At 38.8% G+C, this 24,938-nt stretch overlaps 1 protein-coding gene across 1 annotated transcript in view; it reads left to right on the top strand.

Moving 5' to 3' along the window:
- The window catches only part of GPC5 (glypican 5), a 487,184-nt gene that overhangs the window by 226,898 nt on the left and 235,348 nt on the right, over positions 1 to 24,938 (top strand). The window contains exons 4-5 of the mRNA XM_040991547.1: positions 263 to 396; positions 20,995 to 21,120. Coding sequence (XP_040847481.1) covers positions 263 to 396; positions 20,995 to 21,120 — 260 coding nt within the window. The remainder of the gene's footprint in view (positions 1 to 262; positions 397 to 20,994; positions 21,121 to 24,938) is intronic.

Raw genomic sequence — 24,938 nt, 5'->3', positions numbered from 1 at the left:
GTAGTCCGTTAATTAATTTATGTATCTAATTCTGCATAGTTTGTACATGTATACTTCAAGCTGTATAAATCCATATCACATGGATATTTTTATGGTCACTGTATATAAAAATTTGGTTCCCTGTAAAACATTGGCAAGCATATTTTGATGGATATTTATGTATAAAAAAATAAGTGATTGTTCCTTAGGCCTTTGAAATTTTATATTCTCAGAAGGGCTAGAGGATGATTTCTAACTGTATTTTTGTTTTCTAATCTGAAAGATAAATAGGATTTGTGGCCGCCCAGTAAGATCTCCTACTCGAAGTCCTCGTTGTTCTTTTGATGAGAGCAAAGAGAAGCATGGGATGAAGATCTCTGCGAGGAATGGTGAAGAGACGCTGGCCAACAGAAGAAAGTAAGACATTTGTTTTACAACCAGAAAGAGAAAAGAAAGTAAGCCATTAATTTTACCACAGAATAGAGTATATTCAATTAAGTAGAACCAAATATTGGACATCTTAAAAAAGTTCATAAAAAATATGTGTTATAAAATTATATGTGGATGTTAAATTTTTCTGTGCAAAATCAGCTTCAGTTAGTTTTATTTCATAAACCATTTGAAGTAGCATTACATAGCATGGAATAAACCACATCAGCGTTGAATAACTTAAAAAAACTTGTTGGCTCCACTGAGTTAATTTATTAAATCCATTTTGTAATATTTTTTCTTATATGTGCTTTTTTTAACTTGCGGAAGTTCCTAAAAGAATATCACTACCAAAAACAACTTCTAATAATTTAAGCCAAGTGAAAACTATTAAAGAAAAGCCATGGAATGGAACAAAATAATTTAGTGTTTTGCATAGTTTGATGTGTTTTCTGTAGTAGCTGAAAACAGAAATTCCAGAATGTATGAGTAGTTTCATCAATGTAAAGTCCACCTCTGTTTGTGGAAAATTTAGCATTTCACATGTAAATAAGTGAGACTAAAAAAAACCATTTTGATGAAAAAACATCCTGTGATGACGAGATTTTGTGTGCTGTAGGAATTTGTTTAAAATTATGTTCAAGGTATTGCACGCTAGGTTATAAAATTAGTTTCAGGTTGTGTGGCACTAGGAAAAGTTACATTTATGAAGTCTTTATAAAGTTATATTTATAAATTGAAGCAATTCATTTGACTATGTCATTGCAAGTATTACAGAGAGAAAACAGTAATAGTTTTATTTGGTAAGGGTGGGAATTAAATTGACAAAAGGCAAATTAACAGGCAGGCAGAAGAAACAGATAATCAGTTGTTGCAGGGATGAGAGTCTCTGGAACATAGGAGACTGTGAGAAGAGCAGCCGCTTAAAGTACAGCCTCCTGCTGTACAGAAAGAAACAGAGTCTTCTAGGGTAGTGAGATAAATGATCAGAGACCAAAATGAATCAGGATACCATGAATCAGGTTTTCCATTTTACCTAATGCATATTTCCTTAATAATTGAAATTTATTTAATAGAAGAGCAGCTCTTCAGAGCTACCAAGTTTGTGCTTTCTCACAATGAGCAGCTGGAAGCAATCAATATATTAAAGGATACATTTTGATGTGACATTTATGAGCTCCTGTGGTCGGTATTTTGGGATACCGTGTGCTGAGACTGAACATGACCACTGTTGACATAAATAGCTTGACCTAATGCCTTTGCCAGCTAGTAATTTTTATTAATGAATGTTTATTAATTAATATTTAGTTTTGAAGAGAAAAGCCTGATCCATACTTCTTATAATAATCTAATGATATGAAATCCTGGAGTAGTTAGGCATCAAACTGCCATTTTTCTCTTTCACCATTCTACTTTTCCTGTGTTCTTTAGCATTTAATTGCTTTCTACCATCTGATAGATTTTTAGACTTGCATTTCCTATTACCCTTAGGAGAATCATAGATATCATAATATGCATTTTTAATTTTTACTGTCTATTTACATTGCACTTATGCAATGTAATTGAACGACATAAGCTAACTGCTTAACTCTCTTCCCACCTTTTGGGCTTTTTGACATTTTGACAAGCCACTAGGCATCGTTACTCTGAACTGTGAAGGAGGTTGTCTGAGTGGTTTGACACTGCTTGTGGTGTTCAGCTCTCAGATTGGTGTGCTTGGGCTCGATTCAGAGCTCTGATCCTGACTGCAACTTTCTTCTGATATGCACCCCAGGAGTCAGTAGTGTGGGTTGAAGTGACTGGATCTCTCCATGGCGGGATCAGATTGCATTCTGGACCCCTGGCCCAGCCCTAACTGATGTTGCTACTTGGGGAATAACCCAGTGGAGGAGGGTTCCCTTTGTTTCTCTCTTTCTGTCTTTTCCAATAAGTACAATGAATAAATAAAAAATTCAATAGTTGTTTCTAATTTTCTTACATTTTATGCTTTTTCCCCCCTTTGCCATTTCATGTGTTCATTTGGAATTGTTTTTGTTTTAGCCTAAGTGTATCTTACAGTGATTATTAGTAGTGAGGAGTTCTTCAAGATATTGTCCATTCACAACTTCATTTATAAAGAATATTTTCTGGCCTGGTGCCATAGCCTAGCGGCTAAAGTCCTTGCCTTGCAATCGCTGGGATCTCATACAGGTGCTAGTTCTAATCGCAGGAGGTCCGACTTCCCATCCAGTTCCCTGCTTTTGGCATGGGAAGGTGGACAAGGATGGTCCAGAGCTTTGGGACCCTGACCCATGTGTGAGACCTGGAAGTGGCTCAGAGCTCCTGGCTTTGGATTGGAGCAGTTCTAGTTATTGCTGCCACTTGGGTAGTGAATCAGCAGATGGAAGATCTTCCTCTCTGGCTCCTCTCTCCTCCTCTGTATATCTGATTTTCCAATAAAAATTAAAATAAATCTTAAAAACATATTTTCACTAGTTTTACAATACTGCCTTGTTACTAAAAAAAATCTACCTTGTTATGGTATATATATACACACACACAGACATACAATTTATTTGAAAGGCAGAAACACAGGCTGACAGTCCATCTATCCACGTATTCGCCCGAATGTCTGCATAGGGATTGGCCTGGGCTGTCTCAGGATTACAAGTATATCTTGCGGGTTCCTGCAGAGGAGATGCGACCTGAAGAAATGGGAGACAGTGCTCTCTTTTGGCAAGTGAATAAGTTTATTTCCAGAGTTTCAGTTTTTATACATTTTGTGAAACAATGGTTCAAGTATAACTCACAGTTAGGTCATGTCGAAGAACAGACTACGAAGAAGCTAACAAGACGGCTTAGTCAGAAGACAGGGAAGTTATGAAGACAGGGAATAGATCAAAGTACTGTCCATCCTTGATGGACTAGACAGAGCACAGGTGTCTCCTATCTTCAAGGAGAACATGAAAGCACATCCGAGGACTCACTGCAGGCAGGAGCACACTGTGCGTGAGAGGCCCTCCACCTTATCGTTCCTGGAGCCTCTTTTCAACAGGGTCCCACAGGCCTTGGCCCCCAGCTGTCCTATGGACTGTGTTCCGACACAGGACCATTTCAAGACATGAGAAATCAGTTGAGGTGTGTTACATGGTTGACAGAGACCCAACCTCTTGAAACATCACCTATACTTAAGTAGTGTGGCAGGTTAGCTAAACAAATCTGAGAGATACCAGGTGGTTGGTGATGCTTTTGCCCTGCTTATATCCCCTCTACCAGGCAGTTTCATCTGCCTGCTGGTGTCACTGTCCTGGCTGCTGCTAACTCATAATCCTCTCCATGTGATGGAGGATAGAAACTTAATGGCTCAAAGCAATAGTAAGCAATTATTATTCAATTTATTGTGAGTCGGAGTTTTGGGAACTGATGACCTAGGGTATTTGGCTCAGAGTCTCTAAGAGAGATTGCTGTGAGGATGTCAGCTGGGGCTGTAAACATCACAGGGTTGGGAAATGTTTCCCAGTGGTATTATAAGGCTAGCAAGATCATATGATCTGAGTCTACCAAAACAGCCACAGGGAGGACTCTAAAGTCAATACATCTACAGCAAACTAATTTTTGAGTTGAAAATTTTATGTGGTCCCCAAAATAAGTTTTAAATAGCCAGCTGTCCCTTGGAAGAAAGAAGGGTTGAAAAAGGCTTAAGTTAGGGACTGGCATTGTGGGCCAAATGGTTAAGCACCTGCTGCTTCTAATGGTCACATGCCATAATGGAGTACCTGTTGGAAGCTTGGTGGCTGTGCTGGTGGTGCGGCTCCTTGCTTTTGTGCCTGGAAAAGCAGCAGAATGGTCCAAGTGCTGAGGCTGTACCCAAGTGGGAGATCAGGTTGGAGAGCCTGGCTTTTGGTTTTGCCTTGGTCTGCTTCTGGGGGTTGAAGACATTTCTGTCGTATTGTTTCACTCTGCGTTTGAAATAAATAAAATCAGTCCTGAAATAAAGGTGAAATGTGATGTGCATGTCCTTCCCTAAGCAGACCTCCTTACCTGGCTGTTGGTAGCAGGCTTCTTTATGTTCCTGTCCTGAAGAATTCTCCATAAAGTTACCTGTGTCTCCATATCGTGGTGGCTGCTTTCCCTCCAGGAAGAGTCCAGCAGAGAGCAAGACAGAGGCTGCAGTTGTTTGTGTTAAATAATATCTCAAAAGAGCCATACACATTTGCACAATGATGCCTTAAGTTACATGGGTCACCTCTCTTCTGAGATGATAGAGAAAGACATGAATGAGAAGGCTGGTGGAGGTCACTGAGAGAACAGATGCCAAGTCTGTTCCCCCCCCCCCCGGGCATGGGTTAGATTTCCATCTGCCTCACTCACATGGTGGCAACTCATGGACAGCAACCAACATGGGGTATAAGTGTTTTGCACCTTGCTTCAAGTTTTGGGGACCAAATATGTGGTGTATTTGTGCTTGGGCAGGGCACATTCTATGCAATATAACTGACTGAGATCACAGCCCCTCGTGATTCCTTTCTTCCCATTCTATTTTCCTTCTCTTACTTCCGTCCTCTTAAGACCTATCCCTTCCTGAAAGCTCTTCACTCCAATTTCTGTCTAACGAATTTTCTTACAGTGAAACTGACTTAGAATACCTAAATGTGAAGGATCTAAAATAAAGACAGAATGAGTGTAAGGTACAATTGCAGTATTCTATTCTAAGTGTGGTATTTCTCTTAATACGAACAAACTCCTCACCTATTTCTAGTATTTCAAGAGGGGCAGTTTATTCATTAGCAGGTGTATCTGCATGAGAATTGTGCTAACCTCATTCACAGTCTTGGCAAGTCTTCTTTTAGTTTGAGGAGAAAGGAGCTAAGCCCTAGAGTTGAATTCCTTTGATACTATTTTGGAGATATCACTGTACTACTTCAGCTTACTCATTTTTTTCCTATATATATATTTAGAGTAATGAGCTTCTGAAAGACTTTGAGTGGTTGATATACAGAGTGAATGCAGAGGTATTCAACACTGAGTGGCAAGCAAGAACTGCTCCCTTTGACAACAACCAAAGCATCTCGATTTTGCTTTTTTGGACAGAAATCAAATCAGCACAGCTGTAAAGGCCATGGCACTCCTGTAGATGTCTAAAGCAGCCCAGGCACAGTGATTTCCCTGTGGCAATTCCTGCTCTCGGCTTGATTTCTTGAAGTTAGCTGGTAAGAATAAGCTATTAGCCTGCTTAAATTGGTGATAATTAGCTGTACATTATTATTTCAAAGTGGTGTGGCTGTGCCAATTAAGTGGGTAATTAGGAAAACCCCAGGACAATAAATTAAGACAGAGTCTGCACACTAGCACCCCATCTGTTCTCCACTATGCATTCCAATTAGCCAAGTCTTGCTCAAGAATGCACGATTCAGGGATTGCTTGTGTGTGTAGATATGTGTTAGGGTGACTGAGACCATCCCTGGTGCTTAGTAAAAATAAGACTTTGAGTGTCAGACAGAATTTTGATATCAAGCTGCGAAAGTGAGAAATGTAAAAATAGTGGGTTTTAAATCTTTGAAATAAATTTTAAATTGTTGTCTAGGTTTGCTTCCATTTTTTTCTTTCAAACTTAATTGGAGCCTTGTGTCAGTCACTTCCATCTATTCTAAGGTGTTTATTAAATCGTGATTTGTTAGATCATTTACTACCTGGATGATTAATCTTATTTCTTGAAAACAGGTGCTAAATAGGATATGTGAAATTGTAGCAGTATAAGAAGAAGAATGAAGCAGAGATGAATTCTGATTCAAAATGCCACTGTCAACTAAAGACCGTTAATATCTTGTATATCACAAAAACACAGCAAAATTGTTGAGTTGGTTGATTTAGTGAAACATGCACAGAGTCCTTCGATGCAACATATAGGGAGGGTTTGACCAAACATTTAAGCCTTCTGTTGAGTTCTCCACATATGCATGTATCAAAGTGCTGCGTTATAGCCCACTTCCCATTCTGGTTCCAACTGCTTGCTGATGTGTGTCCAGGGAAGCAGCAAGCGATGGCTCGTGCACTTGGGTGCATGCTCACAACAGGGGCGGCACAGTGAATTCCTCCCAGCTGGCCTCAGCCTTGCTTGGCCTCAATTGTTACATATAGCTGGGAAGTCAGCTGGTGGAAGGGAGGTCTCTCTGACTGTCTTCTTTTTAAATAAATAAGTAAAACATTTAAGAATCAAATCTTAGAATTATTAGCAAAATAAGTGAAACTGGTTTATAAAAAACAGGGCCAGAAACTGTAAAGTATGTGAATTTTTAGTTAAATATTATATATCACCATACTTTATTAATAAACCCAACATTAATTTTAAAGAAGTACAATGCAACAGGGGTACCTGATTGTGTGGCATATCATTATGAGTTATATTGGCCTTCATGCTGAATTGTATGTGTTCAGTGAATGAAAGTATTCACAGATCAGAAAAAGTCAGTATCCTCTATGGTACTTGAGAAGACAATTTACAATCTGTTTCCTAAAAGGAAGTTAGTGCTTCTTTGAGGTGCCATTATTATTTATTACCTGTAAGCTTAATTTGCTAAAATAAAGGTCATGTTCCCTTTCAATGTGAAAATTTCTGTTTAACTTGAATCAGTGCTTACTAAGTGATGGTAGTAAGTGCTTCCAGGGCAGTGAAGGCAGTGACAAAGCTTTGCACAGGGGGCAAGAGGTGAACCGGAGAGGCCGCAGAGGAGACCTGAGCGCCCAGGCTGACCAGGGTCAAGACATATGTGAATGATGAAGATTGGAATCTTCAGGGGGTCAGAAACCAGGCACACAGGAAGAAGAAGTGCCAGAAGGCGGAGAGGACATATGGCAAGAGTGTGGGCTGGTGGTTCTTAACCTTTGGGGTTCATGCATCCCACTGAGAATCTGATAAAGCATTCCCAGAAAGAAAAAAAAAAACTGGTAAATAAATACATGCTGAGTTTTGTTGCTTTGAGAGCAATTTGCTCCACCTGAAAATGACATTGAAAGTAAAGCCTTCTTTAAAAATCAAGTTAGTTCTTACTTTCTGGATCGGCCAAAAATTTATGGCAGTTTAACGAAGGGTCTTAAACTAAATCCCAACATGGAAATAAATCTAATGTTAAACACTTCTTGCGCCGAAAAGTGTGAGAACTTCAATAATTTGATATGAAATAGAAGTTGAGGTTCTGATTGGTCTTAGATTTGGCTGCATGTACTGGTGTTTGACATGCAACAGGTACTCTTTTTTTAAGTTGAATTACTGAAGATTTTAGGAAATTTACCTGCCTATCACTGGCTGCATAAAGATTTCTGATAGCTTATTTTCTGAGGTGAAAATCAGCTTATTTTAGAGAATATGAGATTTATCCTACATTCATCAGGTTCTATCCACAACATTTTCATTCTTGGGCTAATTTGTGAAGTCTATAGTACTGAGCCTGTCAATGCTAGAATGATATTAACAGAAAATAAATCTCCCAAGGCTTGAATTTAGCCTGGGAATTAATGGGTAGGCTTAGATACATGTATCACACTTGGAAAGGCCTGTTTTCCATGCCAGTGGATGGCTTCTGAGCTTGCCAGCCTGCAAAGGCAGACTGTGGGAGGCAGTGGTGGTTGGGTTCCTGCCACAGGCTTAGGAGACCTGAATTAGCATCCCCAGTAAGATGTCCTGTACAACCTGCATCCTGCCTTAATCAGCATTTCGGGATACCAATCACTGTCGTTTGCTTTTTGCCATCCCTCCCCACCCCAGTCCATGCCTGTTATTCTCAAATAACTAAGTAAAATTTTATTTTATTTTATTTTGTAAAGGTTTACTTATTTGAAAAGCAGAGTTTCACACAGAGAGGTGAGATGGTGGAGAAAGAGCGACTGACTTCATGCATTGTTTTGCTTCCTACATGATCTCAACAGCCAGTGTTGAGTCTAGTTGAGTTTAAGGTCTACGGGTGGTCAGCAGGGTTATCCCAACTATGGCTCAAAGCAGCCCACCCACCAAAGATACTAAACTGTGAATGAAATGTTCCCCAAGAAATATACTTAAGCATATATTTTCTTTCCTTTTTTTTCCTCTTTCCCCATTCATCATAAACATGGGCCTTTGATTCTTCTCTATGTGGAAAGTCAGAAAGAACTGACTACACAATCATGAAGAATATCAAATCCAGCTCCCATTTTGTTTTTCTCCCGTTGATTTTTTTTTAAGAGGAGAGGCAGAGGTTTCAAAGTCTGTGTTGAACCTGGTCATTTTTTTTTAATAAGATTGTATAAAAATTACTTCAAATTTTTTGGTAGAGTCTGTGTATTGTAATGAGTGAAATGCCCTCCCTTTAGCAGAGTAGCAAAATCCATGACATTTAGAAGCAATGTGGGGCTTTTGACGAGCAAGAAGACTGTCAACTACTATCTCTATTTTGCTTTGCATGGCAAAGAAGATTTTCACCAATTTAAATCTATCAGTGTCATTTGAACGAAATTTCTAAAGTATGCGCATATATCCTAAGATAACATGGAGATATAAGGAAGAGAGAGATTCTTCATCTTCAGTGCTTCTTGTGGGGGCCTACTGGCTGAATCTTGGATCACAGTGAATATAATAGATGATAAGACCTGAAGAGTGTAACAGTTTAATTTAATGTGTGTGTATTTGCCAGTTTTATGAGAGTGAAATGCAAAAAAATGATGAACCGTGATGCTTTCATTATATATTATAGATAAAAGAGTGATAAACTTGTAAAGGATTGACAAAACAGATTTCTAGACCAGGTTAGTACATTAGGATATTATGAAGAGATATAAGAGGGAAGAATGTAGAAGTTAGTGGAAGACAGGTTTTAATTGAACAAGTACTTGACTAATTGTCAATCTCTAGGGATCAGGGCCATTTTCTGGCCTTTGTGTCTGAAGGACGTCCCTCCCCTGGTGCCTGTGTGACTGGTACATACAGAAAGACCGGCCAGGTTCCTGTTGTGCAGTTACAGTCTCTTAAGCAATTTTGCCTTTAGTTATTCACTATGCACAGTTGATGTATTTTGTCCTGTCTTCGCCAGGGAACAGCAGCATCAAGAGATAACAGCAGTTCCTTCCAGTTGTATGTTAAATGGCAGTTTCGAAGCTGCCAATTTCCCCACATTTTATCTCAAATTTGTGTTAAGAAAAGCATCCAGTGTCTTGTGTTGTAGTGCAGTGGTAAAAGCTGCTTTGTGCTATGCTCACTTCACATATGGGTGCTGCTTTGGGTCCTGGCTGTTCCTCCTCTGATCCAGTTCTCTGCTAACGTTCCTCGGAAAGCACCAAAAGAAATGTCCCACGTGATTGGACACCTGCCACCCGCAGGAGAGCCTCAAAGGAAGTTACTGGCTCCTGGATTTGTCCTGGCTTAAAACTGGCTGTTGTATCCATCTGAGGAATGAGCCAGGAGGTGGAAGGACTGGACTCCCTCTGCTTCTCTATCCTCTCTCTCCCTCTCTCTTTGTGTAACTCTGTCTTGCAAATAGATAAACTATTTTTAGAAAAAGGGGATGTAGCTAAAGGGATTATGTAATTTGATATTGACATTGCTTTATTTTCCCCCTCCGCTTCTCTGCAAGCTTGAATCCGATCAGTGGTTTCTAGTGCACAAGGCTTTTGGTGCTCTAAGGATCATGAGTGGTTGATTTGGCTTGAAAGTGCAACAGATAAGAATTTGAAGAAAGTTTCAATATCAGTATTTATTTTAGGCCCGTATTTCTGTCATTCCAGACTTTCAGATCAAACATCTCTCTGAAAAGTATTTTTGCAGTTTATTTAATGATTTTTGAAACCAGTAGGTCAGAATTTTCTTCACCTTCCATCAGCAGGAATCTTGTGAGTGACGGAGAACGACAATTTTGGGACCTTAAATAGAATTTATAATCATCATTTTATTTGGCTTATTTATGTTTTCAAATGCAATCTAAGCTATATAAAACATTCACAATTAATCAAAATGGGTTTATTTTTGTAGTTATTACCAATTGGACAATTTGTGAAATATGGTAATAAACATAGCAATTAACACTGAGCAATGATGTTTTATTTTATTGTAAAAAATGTTGTAAGTAAGATAAGAACAAAGAGCAGCATTTCTCAAAATAAAGATTGCAGAATAATAGTAATAAAATTGTGGGCTAAGATAGCTTATTTTCTCTGAATTCTGTTTAATTGTGCCTTACCACACTCTAATTCTTATCTTTATACCAGAACCCAAGGAAACACATATTCGGACTGAGCAGTACAGAATGTCTGGAAATGTGAGTCTGAACACTTTATACTGAGAGTATTTTATCCATCAATCATACAAATTTGTGGGTGGACATAAGTCAGTATCTAATTACAAGAGGAAAATGAAGAAAATGAAAAAGAAAGGATGAAGAAGCATATTTATTGGTAGGCTGTTAGAAAGTACTTAATTAAAATTCTAAAACTGGAAAGGGAAATTATTTTTCAAAACACTTTAGCTCTTGATTTTAAGATCAATTTTAAAATATTGGCAAACAGAAAATACCTGACAACACATAAAAATAAATATTCAACATCTCAGATAAAGCACTGAATCTAAAAATATGGTCATTCAATAATAAATTTTGTCAAAATGACATACTTGTGAATTCGAATCATTAGATTGGTGCATACTTCATTTGGTTTGCTAACCTTGATGTTGCTTTTAGTGCAATTATGCCAATAAATAAGCATTTGTTTCTCTAAATAATGAATATTGTGCTTCTTTAAACAAATAGAAATGGACCATTTTTATTTTAATTGAAGCAAATTTTAAAGTAGAGAAGTTATTTCATAATTCCTTACAAATGGATGTTCAAAGTTTGCTTTAAATCTTTTTTTTTAAGATTTATTTATTGTTATTGCAAAGTCATATATACAGAGAGAAGGAGAGAAAGAACGGTAGATCTTCCAACTGATGATTCACTCCCCAAGCGGCCACAGTGGCCAGAACTGCACCAATCCGAAGTCAGGAGCCAGGAACCTCTTCTGTGTCTCCCACGCTGGTTCAGGATCCCAAGGTTTGGGCCATTCTCATTTGCGTTCCTAGACCAGAAGAAGGGAGCTGGATGGGAAGCAGGGCTGCTGGGATTAGAACCGGCACCCATATGTGATCCTGGTGTGTGCAAGGTGAGGACTTTAGCTACTAGGCTACTGTGCCAGACCCTCTTTTATCTTGGAAAATGGGTATAGTGTTTATTCTCATAAATAACCTAAACTCTTTATTTAAAGTCAGTTTTAATAGATAACAGTCAATGCTTTTCAACATAGAAAACGGAACGCAGAACTTATTTGGGAAGCTTGTTTCAACAACAGGTTTATATAGTTCTTTTTAGTTGAGAATAACCTAGGAAAAGGTGCTTGTTAATGAGGTGTTAACTGGTCATGGGCTGGATTTAGAAAACCACTGAAAGCCAAGGAGAGGATTGTAGTCTTCCTGCAAAGAGATGGCGGTGGAACTGGCAGCTCATGGCCAGTAAGACTTGCAAGAGACAGCCAGTCTTGCTACGCCTCTCTGCGAGTCGCCCTCTGCAAAGGGGTCTGCGTGGATGTCAGTGAAGTTTCCGTGTGACTTCATTTCTCCTTCCCGTTGCTGTGTCTGTTGCTCCCCAGCCTGCTCCCCATCTGAACACTGTTAGCTTTGTGGAGAAGCCCATCTCCTAATGAAAGTGAATCATGTCCTGTGAACAAGACTTCCCAGGAGGAGAGGAAAACCTGGAATCACTTAAGGGAAAAAAGTGCTGAGATTGGTATGGATCTTCAGGTCACAGTTTGCATAATGCGCAGTGAGTTCATGTGGGGTTCAGGGAGCACATTTTGGAGCTATCTTTTAGAAAAAAAAATCTATTTTTTTATTTTAATAAAATATGAATTTAGTGTGCTTGAACGCACTTATGTTTGGGCAACTGTGCCTGATGCCGTATTTGGCTTTGCTTCTCCATGTGCGTTCTCTTCTCTCCCACCTCTCCAAGCCCAGGAGACTAGAGTTCAGCTGTTGCTATGGCTTATTTAACCATATAAATATAATTATTTTAAGCATTTGATTAAGAACTATGATCACTATAGCATAGACATCTAGATACTTTTATAGTTTAAAGATTTCTAAAAATGTTTTGCCACATAGTATGACTTAAGTGAGAGTAAAGTAGAATGATTAAATATAGGCTCAGAACAGCAAGAGAAAGTAGATCTTATCTAGGAAGATGTAATTATATGTTTCCTCTGCTGAGCTGGAGACTGACATTTGAAATGTCTACCTTTTGACAGCTGTGGTCAAACGGCTCTCCAGGGTTGGGCATGCTCATTAGTGCCACATTAACCTTAGCTTTGCCTCAGGCCATTAACTAGCAAACCACTCGTTTGACCTTTGTTCCGCAGATATTTTCAAACAGCGTGCTAGGCCCTGCTTTTAATTTGGATTCTGTACTATGTGTGGACTGACTGGAGTGGTGAAGGAAATCAATATATGTCATTAAATAAAGAAACGTGTGGTCTTAAAACATTCCGCAGAGAATGACCCAATTTGAAAATAAGATTTTTCTCCAATACTTTTCCAGATAATTAGCTTTGGTCAAGGTCAGTGATAGTCTCTGGTATGTTTTACTCACCGGAAAAAATGAGAGGACATGCGATACACGGTAATTTACAAATGTTTTACATGAAACAAATTGCCCCTGCTGAAGACACATGGCACCTGAAGGGTGCGTCTTGAATATGGCTGTATTTCCAGCAATACTTAATTAAATGTCAAATCAGATGTCATTCAGGTCTTATGCTTAAGGTATATGGACCCTAGAAGATTGGACAAGTTTGAAAGTTGCATGGTGGTTACTCTTCAGGCCAGGTGATAGAAGGAACATGTGAGCCTTAGGAAGTAAATTATTAAATGAGCTTTACAAAACATTTGATAGACCATGATGTTTTGTTATAATCACTTTCTAAAATATTATGCAAGTATTTTAAAATAATGAAGATCTATGTCTCATGGCATACACTGTCAAGTAGAGAACGTAGTGAGTACGTGTGAGTACTTTGGCTCCGGTTTTGACAGATCAGACCATCTCCCTGTGTGTTTCTCGTGTTATGTGTCCTTTTGCCTGGTTGCTTGTTAGCTTACACATGGAGAAAGCAAAGGAATGCTAAACACTAGGATATCAGAGGGAAGGTTACAAACTCTACCTAATGGAGAGGAACAGATTCTTCCCCGATTTCCTATGTCTTGTAATTATGCTTAGTAAAAACATGTTACTTTCAAAATTTTAAAAAAACTTGAAATCAATTATGATGGGACAGCTTAATTTTATGGTAACAGTCAAGCATTCCTATGTCAACAGACCAAGGAATGATAGCCTCCGTGTGGGTTACATTTCATTTTCTATTTTTTTTTTTTTTATCACTGGATCTCAGGAGACCTTTGTCACACAGTTGACCTCAGGGGCCTGGGAAGCAATGAAGCAATAACTATGCTAGTCCACGCTTCTCCCTTGCCTTCAGGAAGCTGGAGGCAAACAAAGCTGCAGGCAATGAATGAGCAATTGTACTTCAGCTGCCTTCCGCTTTGCTGTGCTAGCTTGGTGCACAAAGCTGGTCATTAGTGATCAGATTTTTACCTTACCCTGCTTCCCGCACCAAACATTTAGATTAGTCAAAATATTTAGATAACTCCTGTGTGAACATATCGCATGATTTTGGAAGAAGTTGTATGTCCGTATTCTAATATGAGAAACTGTCGGTGTGTTGTTTTTAAAAGGCGATGATTTCTGTAAGTGTTTAAAGTCAGACATACTCTTCTGCTTACTGATTCAATAGACCTTGATCTACTAGCCAAACATTTTAGGATTTAAATTTGTTTTAATTACTTAAGTGAACATGATGGCCACATCTGCACTGATTAAGTGCCTAAATAAATGGGAATTTAGTTACCTTTCACAAGTCTTTCCACCCCTCTGGTTTTCACTTTCCTCAAGTCAGATTGGATAAAATCATCGATCACCTGGCTGCACTTTAGTGTCCTGTTGGAAGTTTTCAGAGAACTCAACTGCCAGCACCACTCAAGAGCAAGAAATCTGAGTGTTTGAGGGAGAAAACAAGATGTACATTTTAACATGTTTTCTTAGAGTAACTAAAAGCTGTTGGAGTAGTTGATTTTTAAGGCACTGTCTTCCTGAGACCACATATCTGTGATGCATTAATTATGATAGCTATCTTACACAGCAGTGTGGCTAAATATTAATATGTCACTACAATTTAGTTTGAACATCGCTTATAAACCAGAGCCACACTGATGGGTGGAGTCGCGCACAGCTTGCAGTCCTGCCCTTTAGATTTCTTCCATCTTTTCTTGCAACAAACCAGGAAAGTCTCTTTCTTATGTTTCCTCATACTGTGGGAGCACATTCCCTGAAGTTTCCCAAACTGCCTGTGTCCCATGGTGCTTTGAGAACTGCAGTTATCATGACATATTTGAAATGTATTTCTTTCAGGAGCTTTCAATTCTAGAACTGATAATAAGTAGTATTGCATCAGGGACTAATTCGACAAGAATTGCTGGGTCCTATGTTAGTGGACGCAAGGGGTCTACTTGCCTGGGGTGTTGCCAAGTAATCAGCTTTCAGTCTGACTTGCTTGGAGGATATCCTGTTTATTTGTAACAAGCAAAGAAGACCATGGGAATGCATATTTCCCTAAAGAAATTGCCTCCCTGAGATGCAATTTTGTAGGCCTTTTTAAGCAAGAGTTAGAATAGTATCCAGGTTATAGAAAGGGGTGGGGGCTCCTCTCCCTGCTTGCAGTATGCCTCTTCTTATATTCTGATTTAAAGCATGTGAGCCACAGTGGATACTGCTTTCCTTGTTTGTGAAGGTCTGGGACCCTCTGAGTACCTGGTTTCAAGATACCTCTTCTACTTGGAATGCCCCCTGAAAAACAAGCTAAGAACAGGGTTACATTTTTGGAATCTCTGCCCATTCTCCAGTGTCCTCCTCTTGGCTAACCCCTACACTCCTGGCTACACCTGTTGATACTCCTGGCTATCATTCCAATGTGATGCTATGAGGAGACACAGTTCTTGCCTTTTGAGAACTTGAGGTGTTATGTTTGCAAACAGGAATTACACTATAACAGACAACTAGGGCTGTGAACAGACATGGACAAAAGCTAGATAAGAAACAAGCACAAATCAGCACACAGAATGAAGTCTGCACACATTGGTCAAGAGAGACTTACAGAAGAGGTTGAGTTTAAAAAAGATTTTGAAGAATGGTAGAAGGAGTTGAATAAAGTAGGAAAGCAAGATGGTTGTGTTCTGAGCTTGGACACGTATCCTGTAAATACAGAGGTATTTTATGCGAAGTGTGTATAAATGTGTGTGATTTTTGGCTAAAGTGTTTGAGGAGAGTGGAAAGAGACTGGCAAGGGATGAGACAGGGTGTCCAGGATGAAGTTGTGAGCCCTGGTTAAGATATATTTATCTAAACGGCTGGATCTTCAAAAGCAAGGGCATGGCATTGTTACTGAAAACAAGGTAAGATTGTTACTCATTTGAAGGCTCAGATTTGAGTGATAGAAGTTGGTGAAATCAGGTTTCCTTGAAAGGCAAGAATTTTTGGAGAGGGAAGGGGTGATTGTTAGCAAATGATCATACATTTTCAGGTTAGGAAGAGAGCTTTTGAAGCAGCAAAAAGGAAAACCACTGGCAAAGACAAGAAGGGGAGAAAGGATGGGACCAGTAGTTTGATGACTTCTGGCCAGATAGTGAGGGCTTGGTTGGAGTCATTGTGGTTAATTTGAACATACAGTTCTAAATCTGGCCCTGTGGTCATGCTACCTGGGGTAGGCCAGATAACTGCAACTTCAGCTGGCTTTCTCACGTGCAGTTGTGGAATTCTTGAGCAAGCAATATTTATCTGTTAAGCATAAGTGTGATTAGTTGCAAAGTCAGCAGCTAGCTTTGATTAAGGAAAATGGAATCATTTAAGCTACTTTTACTGTATAGCTAACTTAGAATGCAGCTTTTGTGTACAGGATGGGGAATGTGGTGTAGCTAAGGTGGGGCTGCAAATCTGGAGGCAAGGGGAGAGGGTGACATATATAAGACTTTCACAAGCTCATGTAAGAAATTAACCAGTGTTTATATGGCCCAACATATTCACACAAGAGCACTTGCCTATTTTCCATTGCAGATTTTCATACTTACTCTTAAATTTATCTGGTTCCTCTGTTCTACAGATGTGTTAAAGCCAAGATGAGCAACCAACATATGTACTACCATCCCTGAAGGCTAATGAGCTGCATTTATTATGTTCATAATTCTAACTGGTGTTATTCTGGTGATTGTAAAATACTCTCACACACATAGTTATTTTCCTAACATCTTAAATATATAGTAAACCTGAGATTGTAATATGCTATTATTGAGAATTTTTTGTAAGGTTGAAAATGAAGTCCTGAATATAGTAGTCTAAGTGTTGCGCTGGAATAGAGGTACAATTCATGTGACAGGGTAAACTGTGATTGACTCTGTTAGTTAATGTTTTATGATGGTCTTTTGCACTGTGGAACACCTAACTTCAGAATGCCCCATTCTCTAGTTCTTGTACTGCTTCAATTTTGAAAATTGTCTTTCTTTACTCTTTCCACATTTTTTGAATGCATTTTGGAGAGATTTTATCCATGCCCCTGGCTTCAGTTGGTCTGTCTGTGAATGATGAGTTCCAGTGATGTATCTAGTCCACTAGGATCCAGGGTCACATATTTAACAGCAAGCACATTTGATTCATGTGGCTCTTGTGCCAACATTATCAGCCCCAGCTAATTGCTCCTTTGCAGTGTTGAACCTGGTCTCCCATCCCAGGACTACTAAATCTGAATCTGAATTTGGTCAAGATCCCTGGTTGTATTCAACCGAGGGAGTGGTCTTCTGTGTGATTTTCAAAGAACGTTCCCACCACACGTGTTATGAGTAGACCTGCTGCTTTCTTAGCTTTCACTCACTGGTTAATTTGCTAACTGTTTATTGGAAGTGCCACGCCACCACCACCAATTTCAATTACCTTCTAAGGGGGATTTGGTGATTTTCTGGTTAAGTGTCACAGAGTGAATACTGAAAGTTAGGTAAACGAGCAAAGGTGTTTATTCAAGGGATGGAGAACATGAGAAGCAGGAGCTGTGCTCTCAATTCAAGGGTCAACTTGTTGGGGACAGAGGAGTCAGAGGCAGCAGGCTGCAGGCTTTCTGGAAGATAGCATCACTAGAATACGGAAGCCATTCACGGCAGGGGTGGGATTGCTAGCTCGGAAGCTGGGTTAAAATGAAGTTGGAAGTTTTCTGATTGTTGCTGAAGCAGCAATAGTAGGTCTGGCTGATTGTGGGCCCTTAAGTTCGGGGAAAGGGCAAGTTGACTGCAAGAAACGACTGTGTTTGTGCAGTGCTGGACATTCCGTTAGCCCAATGGCTCACTGCCCTCGCTAACACCGGCAAGGTGCAGGAGTAATGACAGAGATTCTCAGAGTTAACCTGTTAGAGTTTCACCTTCAGAAGATGTTCCAGGAAAACCTACAATACACATTTATACTCATACTGCTGACACACCCCAAAACTCCCCAGTTGGAATCAGGGTTTTGTAACTCATCTTTGGTGAAGATGTGTATCACTTGGCCAGGAAGTGCCCTTCTGCTGCCCACTTTGTGCATCCTGGACACTTCCTGTAAGCGCCCTGCTAAACTGCTTCTACAGAGACAGTTTCTTTAGGAAACTCTGCCTCCCTGTTGCTTCCTTCCCTTGTCCCAAGTAGATAAAGCTTCCCCCTGAAGAATTTTCTCTTGAGCCTGGCTACTTCAAGACCCCTCCAAGGAACACACTCCCTGAGTGTACAGAGAGAGACATAGTCATGCAAACGGAGGATGATGAGACGGGCTAAGCAAGGCACTGAGAGAAGAAACTGGGACAGAGCAGTCGGAAACCTTTCCTTTTAAGGATCTATTGATCAGTAAGGGGAAAGGAAACTAGGGCTCCCGACACAGAAACTGCTGTAGGCAGTCTGAGATCCACGAAATATTCCTTCGTTTTTATGAGATCAATCTGGAACTCTCAGCATGGTAGCCATTTGCACCTGATCTCTTTGTTGCCAGTTGACTACAGATCTAAATGTGTACACTTATAGAGAAAATTCAGGATGGGAGACACGACTTTTCCTTCATTGAAGCTTATCTTTGCAGAAATGACAGTCTTGCTCATTTCTGTTTTAGCAGCTGCCGAATAAGAGCTGGGCAGTTTTGTGAGTAAGATGTCTCCACCATGGAGGCAGTCTACTCAAGTGGTGCATCCATTTGTAGTAGAACTGCAGGAAAATAAAGCTTTTTGAATTAAGTGTGTGTTATGAACTGAGTCACACTCAATGTTTCTTACAACCACTTTTCTTCTTCTTTTTTTTTTATTCATTGGTATCCTTGTTTGGCCAGGATTTATTAAGTGTTGGCTAAATAGAAAATACTAAGCATGGCAACTTTATTATTTCTGTGATTCTAATGTTCAAAAATAATATATATTCTTGCTTTAGATCAGCAGTATCAATTTCTGCAAATAACTGCAAAAGAACTAATAGCAGAAGTATAAAAATAATTCTGTTGAATCATAGTGCTATCAAAAATATCATAATTTTTATAGGTTTATTTCATTTATCAGAAAGGCAGTGTAGGTGTCGGGGCCCAAACACTTCAGCCTCTCCTGCTACCTTGCCAGTTACATTAGAAGGAACCTGGAACAGAAGCAGAGCACCTGGAACCCCAACCTGGACTCATACAGGATGTAGCCATTGCAGGTGGAGGCTTAACGTGCTTTGCTAAAGCTCCAACCCATCAGATTTAATTATTTAATTTTTATTTTATTAAGAAGTCAGATATACAGAGAGGAGGAGTAGAGACAGAGAAGAAGATCTTCTGTCTGTTGATTCACTCCGCAAGTGGCTGCCATGGCTGGAGCTGCTCCGACCTGAAGCCAGGAGCCCAGAGCCACTTCTGACTCTCTCATGAGGATGCACGGTCCCAAGGCTTTGGGCCATCCTCGACTGCTTTCTTAGGCCACAAGCAGGGAAATGGATGGGAAGTGGGGCCTCTGGGATTAGAACTGGCACCCATGAAGGATCCCGGCACATGTAAGGTAAGGACTGTAGCCGCTAGGCTACTGTGCCAGGCCCACAGATTTAGTTTTTAAAAGTTATGGTTGCTTTAGCTATATTTTTTCAGTGACTGCTTTTAAAAATCTCAGTTTAAAAGGGGTTATGTTTTAAATTTCACTGGGGGTAGCATGATCTTGCAATAACTACATTCCTGCTGCTCACTTCAAGAATTTCTTCATTTTGCCATTTTTTTATTTGTATAAAGGGAGCAGCTCTCATGCACTTCATATATACACTTTTAGGAACTTCATCCTACTTCTCATCTACCCTTCTTAAACTCCTCCTTTCTTACTTTTGTTCCTTTTATTTTTTTTTAATAACATGCTCCAATTTGGTCACCACAAGCTTAATCCTCCACTGAATAAAAAATCCAACAAGTAGAAAATAGAAAACCCATTATTCCACATGTGTATAAATAACTGTTATAAATGAAAACCAAGTCCCAAGATGTCAACTTAACTCCTACATGTCCTTTTTCCCCACTGTAGCTCAGCTAACACAAATCAGAGGGAGTGTATGCTATTTGTCTTTTGGGGTGTGGCTTATTTCACTAAGCATGATTTTTCCCACTTTTTAGTGTGTTTGCATGTCTTCTATGTCAGATTTTAAATTTTCATTTCATTTTCAAAACATTTGTTTATATCAAAATTGTCAGAAACAAAATCTTTGGGACTTGATGTTTTGAAATGTTAAATTCAAGTTCTTAATACTTTAAAGCCTTGATTTTACAGCTAGAAGTTTTTGATGCTACATTTAAAATAAAAAGAAAAGTGCATTTTTGTTTTATTTTGCTTCTCATCATTGACAGGAAGTCGGAAGTATTGTGGCAAGCAAAGCGTCTTTTGAATATTCAAAATATTTCCTACAGCAACTTTTATTTTCCTGCTTCAACAATATCTTATGTATGTGGATTTAGAGCCATCTTTAGTGGTGATGCCAATTTCTATGATTTGATAACAAAGAATGCGAATATGTAACGTGAGTCTTCTGAAGTTTTCATTCATAAGCAATCAGCAAGCTGCACGTTTCTGACTTTTTTTTTTTAAGATGGAAAAGGAACTAATACTGAGATTTATGTGGCAGCTACTGGTAAGGATCTCAGGAGGAGAATTAAAATGATAGCCCTCAGTGAGTGTTCTGCATCCATCTACAGTGGTCACAAGCTCTCAGACCGAAATCCATACGCCTGGAAAACTTTTGTTTAAAGAATAGATTCACATGTTGACATTTCTTATTTCTTTTAAAAAAAAAAGTGTGTCTGGGTTATGTTAGAAGTTTTTTAAATAAGTGAAAGTAGAGAAGATTAAAAGTTGTATTCTGAACGTCATGCCAAATAGCACGGGCGTTTTATCTTCACATTTATTGTGAGGTTTTAGTTTTAATTATGTATTTTTTCTTCCCTGCAGAGAATTCATCAACAGCTTGAGGCTATACAGGTCCTTCTATGGAGTGCTGGCTGATCAGCTTTGTGTTAAGGAATTAGCTGCGGCTGAGGGGCTTCCCTGCTGGAATGGAGAAGACGTGGTTAACAGGTACTGTGTGTTGAGTCTTCTGCCTCAGTGGCTGCGTTCACCATCACTTTCTTTTCCTACATCTTGGCTGAGTTACTTTGTCTCACAGGTCAGAGTTTAGACCAATTCCTTCTATGTTTGTTAAAATAATTTGATCATTCTGTGACGTTGTCAAATCTCTTTTTCACCTGTGATATTATTTCTCATGTCTTTTTATCACATCTTGAATGTTCTTTCTGCTTAATTTCATGAATCTTACAAAGTGAGGAAATGCCATGAATTTTGACTGTCTATGCAAGATCCATTGAGATTTGGCTCTTTATCTCTGCAGCGACAGAGGAATAGGAGAGCGGTGGGCAGCTGTGTGTATACGTATGTGCTCACGTGAGAAGTTACTTCCATGGATCTATTTGAGACATGTACATGTATGTTGCGAGTTGTTCACAGGTTTACGAGTAAAACCTCACTTTTGCATTTCTTCCTGTCTAGAATTTCTCTGATCACTTATTGCTTCTGAACTTGGTTGTACTCTTGGTCACCTGCTGAGTTTGAGAAAGTTTTAAATTGTCTCTCTGGATTCAGTACAACTCTGATTTTTCTATGCCAGCGATTATCACAGAATGTGGAATAATGAAGCTTTGTGTTTGAATTTGATCATTAAGATATAAAGTATTCTTTTAAATTATATGCTTTATTTTTTGCATTAGAGCCATCTGTAAAATCAAGGCTAGTGCTCAAACGTTTCTTATTTATAGTTCCATACGCAGATAAATTTAGTTGTCACAAAAGTGATCATAAAAGTAATGTTCATTTCAAACATTATTTGGCAAGCAAGTTTACTATATGAAATGTAATGTGATTAACTTTTAATATCAGTTTATGTTATAAAAGCTGTTTACATATTTCTGGATGATCATGCTCCGTATTCATTACACATTCCTGAAATACAAATTAAATTTTTGAAAAATGTTTTTTAAATTTTAATTGTTTAAAAAATGTTGTAATATGCTTACATGCTACAAATTTTAAAAGCTACACATTATGGAAAGCCTATGGAAATTCTCCCTCTGTCTTTATGTCCCGTCTGCCCATTTACTGTTCCCACATATGTCGCCTGTAATAGTTTCTTGTCCACCTTATTAGAGATTTGCATGTTTTACATTTATTTGCTTATGCGTGTATTTGTTTTTTGAGAGAGAGATAAAGAGTGAGTCCCCTTCTGTTGGTTCACTCCTCCAAAGCCTGCAGTAACCTGGGCAGGATGAGGCTGAAGGTCAGGAGCCAAAAACTCAGTCCACTGTGGGTGGCAGGAATCCAAGTAATTGAAGCATCCCCTGCCCCCTGCCACGGCCCACGGAAACATGGACTGGATTGTAAATTAGAATCAGGACTAGAGCCCGAGATGTGCAGATATAAGAGCACGGGAACTGCCATGCCACACTTCTGCCCTGACTCAGTGCATGGAATTTTCTTTACCACAGTAATGTTAGTTCTTAAGATAAGAAGAATTAAAAGATTCCAAAGCATTTTTCAATTTTGTAGCTTTTATTACAGTTTCATTATAATAGTAATACCTAATGCTGAACATCCAATAGCTTAGAATTTCACAGGGGTCATTCCTTCGGATGCCTAGATGTTATCATCTTTTTCTTACCTTTGAGAACAAGGCAGGTTAAATAATTTGAGAACTGATGGACTCAGAATTCATCTTCTGTGTTTGAAGTCCTGAATTGCCTTAAGTAAGAATTATATCATTTATTAAGTCATTTAATTTAATTTTAACTGATTTCATACGATTATTTTTATTCATAGCGTAAGTTATTTTATATTGCTATCTAAGTATATCAAATTTTTAAAATAAGCAGAAAAAGATCTAAGGTTAATATTAAACCAAACAAAATATTTAACTATCATGGCTTGTTTGGGATGTTAGGGAGTGAGAATTTCCTAAATATATAGGTATCTTTTATTGAAAGCATTCATAGCATGTAACATTTTGAATTCCTAGAGTTTTCACATTCATAAGACTTTTGCATTTTAAATCTGAAAATTGCATTTCCATGTGAAATGTGTGTCTTTAGGTTGTTCAAACAAAATATTAACTTTCTTTGTATAATTATATTTCTGCATGATCTGATGCTATCCCAGGAAAATTGATGAAGTCTTTTCTTATGACATTCATCTATGTAATATTTTACATTGTTACTTTATATCATCTTAATATACTGTCACAAGAATCTTTTATTATTTTTTTTCATCATGCTCTTGACTATTTGATCTGAGGTTGGTATTGTGGAAAATACCATTAGAGAAATCAAAGACTTGGGGAAACCTTTTAGAGAAATAGCATTTCAACTCAAAGAATGTATTTTCTCACATGTAATGTTTTGCTTATAATAAAGCTTTTATAGCAAGAATTCTCTGTGGAAAGTGCCCACTCTTGGGATCAACAGCCCATTTTAGCAGTCTCAGGTGCTTCCAGCTCTAGCCTTCACTTACATGTGCCGCCCTGGCCGCCAGTTGCCACTGCCAGGTACAGAGAAACGCCACTCCTCTGCAAACAGTCAGTACTTACTTGACCTTTCCTAAAATAATTTTGTGCTCATCATCTTAAACAGACGTTTTCCCTTCTTGGGGAGTATTTTGCTGTTTCATCCGTGATCTGATGAGTTGCCAACCAATCCCAGCTCCCTGTAGTCTGTCTGCAGGGTCAGCCGGCCAGTCTCACATTTTTTGGCTTCTTACTACCATCTGTTGCCTATTGCCCAAGTGAGGATACTAGTGACAGTACACTAAGGTGTTTATAGATATCATGTCACTCGGTTCAACCAAGACTTTATGGTTCTGAAGTGTAAAATTAAAAAGTAAAGTTTTGTTCATTTAATTAAAAGTTAGTGAGACCGGGGGCTCGGTAACGTCAGAGAGAAGAGTCCCTCTGTCTGCTAGTTCGTTTCCCAAATGACTGGAGCAGCCAGGGTTGGCCAGGCTGAAACCAGGAGCCAGGAACTCCATTTCTGACTCCCACTGGGGGTGGCAGGGATCCAATTACTGAGTCCATCAACCTGCTGCTTTCCAAGGCCCTTTAGCAGGAAGCTGAATCAGAAGTGGAACAGCCAGGACAGAAGTGGAATGGCCAGCATTTGGATGTAGGATATACTCTTTGCAAGCAGTGGACAAAGCTAACGTTCCACAATACTGCCCCCCCCCACACCTCTTTTTGCTGAAGTAAATCATTTGGGCTTTTTTTTCTTCTATTTGATATTGAAAATCTCATGTGTAGTTTGGTTTCTTAAGAAAAAGCCTTACATTTTCTTTTTATTTATGACTCAGTTATTGATATAAATTATAATGGAATTTTTGAAAAGTCTATACTCTGCTAAAATCAGAATATCCATTAAATATGATTGATTGATTGGCTGTGGTATATTCATCATGAGATGCTATATACCTTCTGACTTAATCATATTTAAATCTATTTCAGTGGAATTATTTCAAACAAGCATTAAATTAAAATAGTTAGAAATACGATAGTACATATTTCACAAACAGATTTGAATAAACTATGAATATATAATAATGTTGATTGCACATTCAGTAGTTGTGAAAAGTTATGAGAAAATTGTTAAGTGCCTAAGTTTAGGACAGTGTACTGCAGGAGGGGAGTTTAATTAAAAACAATTTGGAAGCAAGCAGCTTCATGCGGATCTTTTCCATGGAATGAGGGCCCCAAGCACTTGGCCTGTCTTCTCCTGTTTTTCTCAAGCTATTAACAGGGAGCTGGATTGGGAGTGGAAATGCTGGTGTGTGAACTGGAACCCCTGTGTGATTCCAGTGAGGTG

The sequence above is a fragment of the Ochotona curzoniae genome, unplaced genomic scaffold (genome assembly GCF_017591425.1).
Source record: "Ochotona curzoniae isolate NIBS_2020 unplaced genomic scaffold, NIBS_Ocur_1.0 contig_64, whole genome shotgun sequence".
Classification (NCBI taxonomy): domain Eukaryota; kingdom Metazoa; phylum Chordata; class Mammalia; order Lagomorpha; family Ochotonidae; genus Ochotona; species Ochotona curzoniae.
The sequence above is the reverse complement of the archived record's forward strand: the minus strand, read 5'-3'. Positions and strand labels throughout refer to the sequence as shown.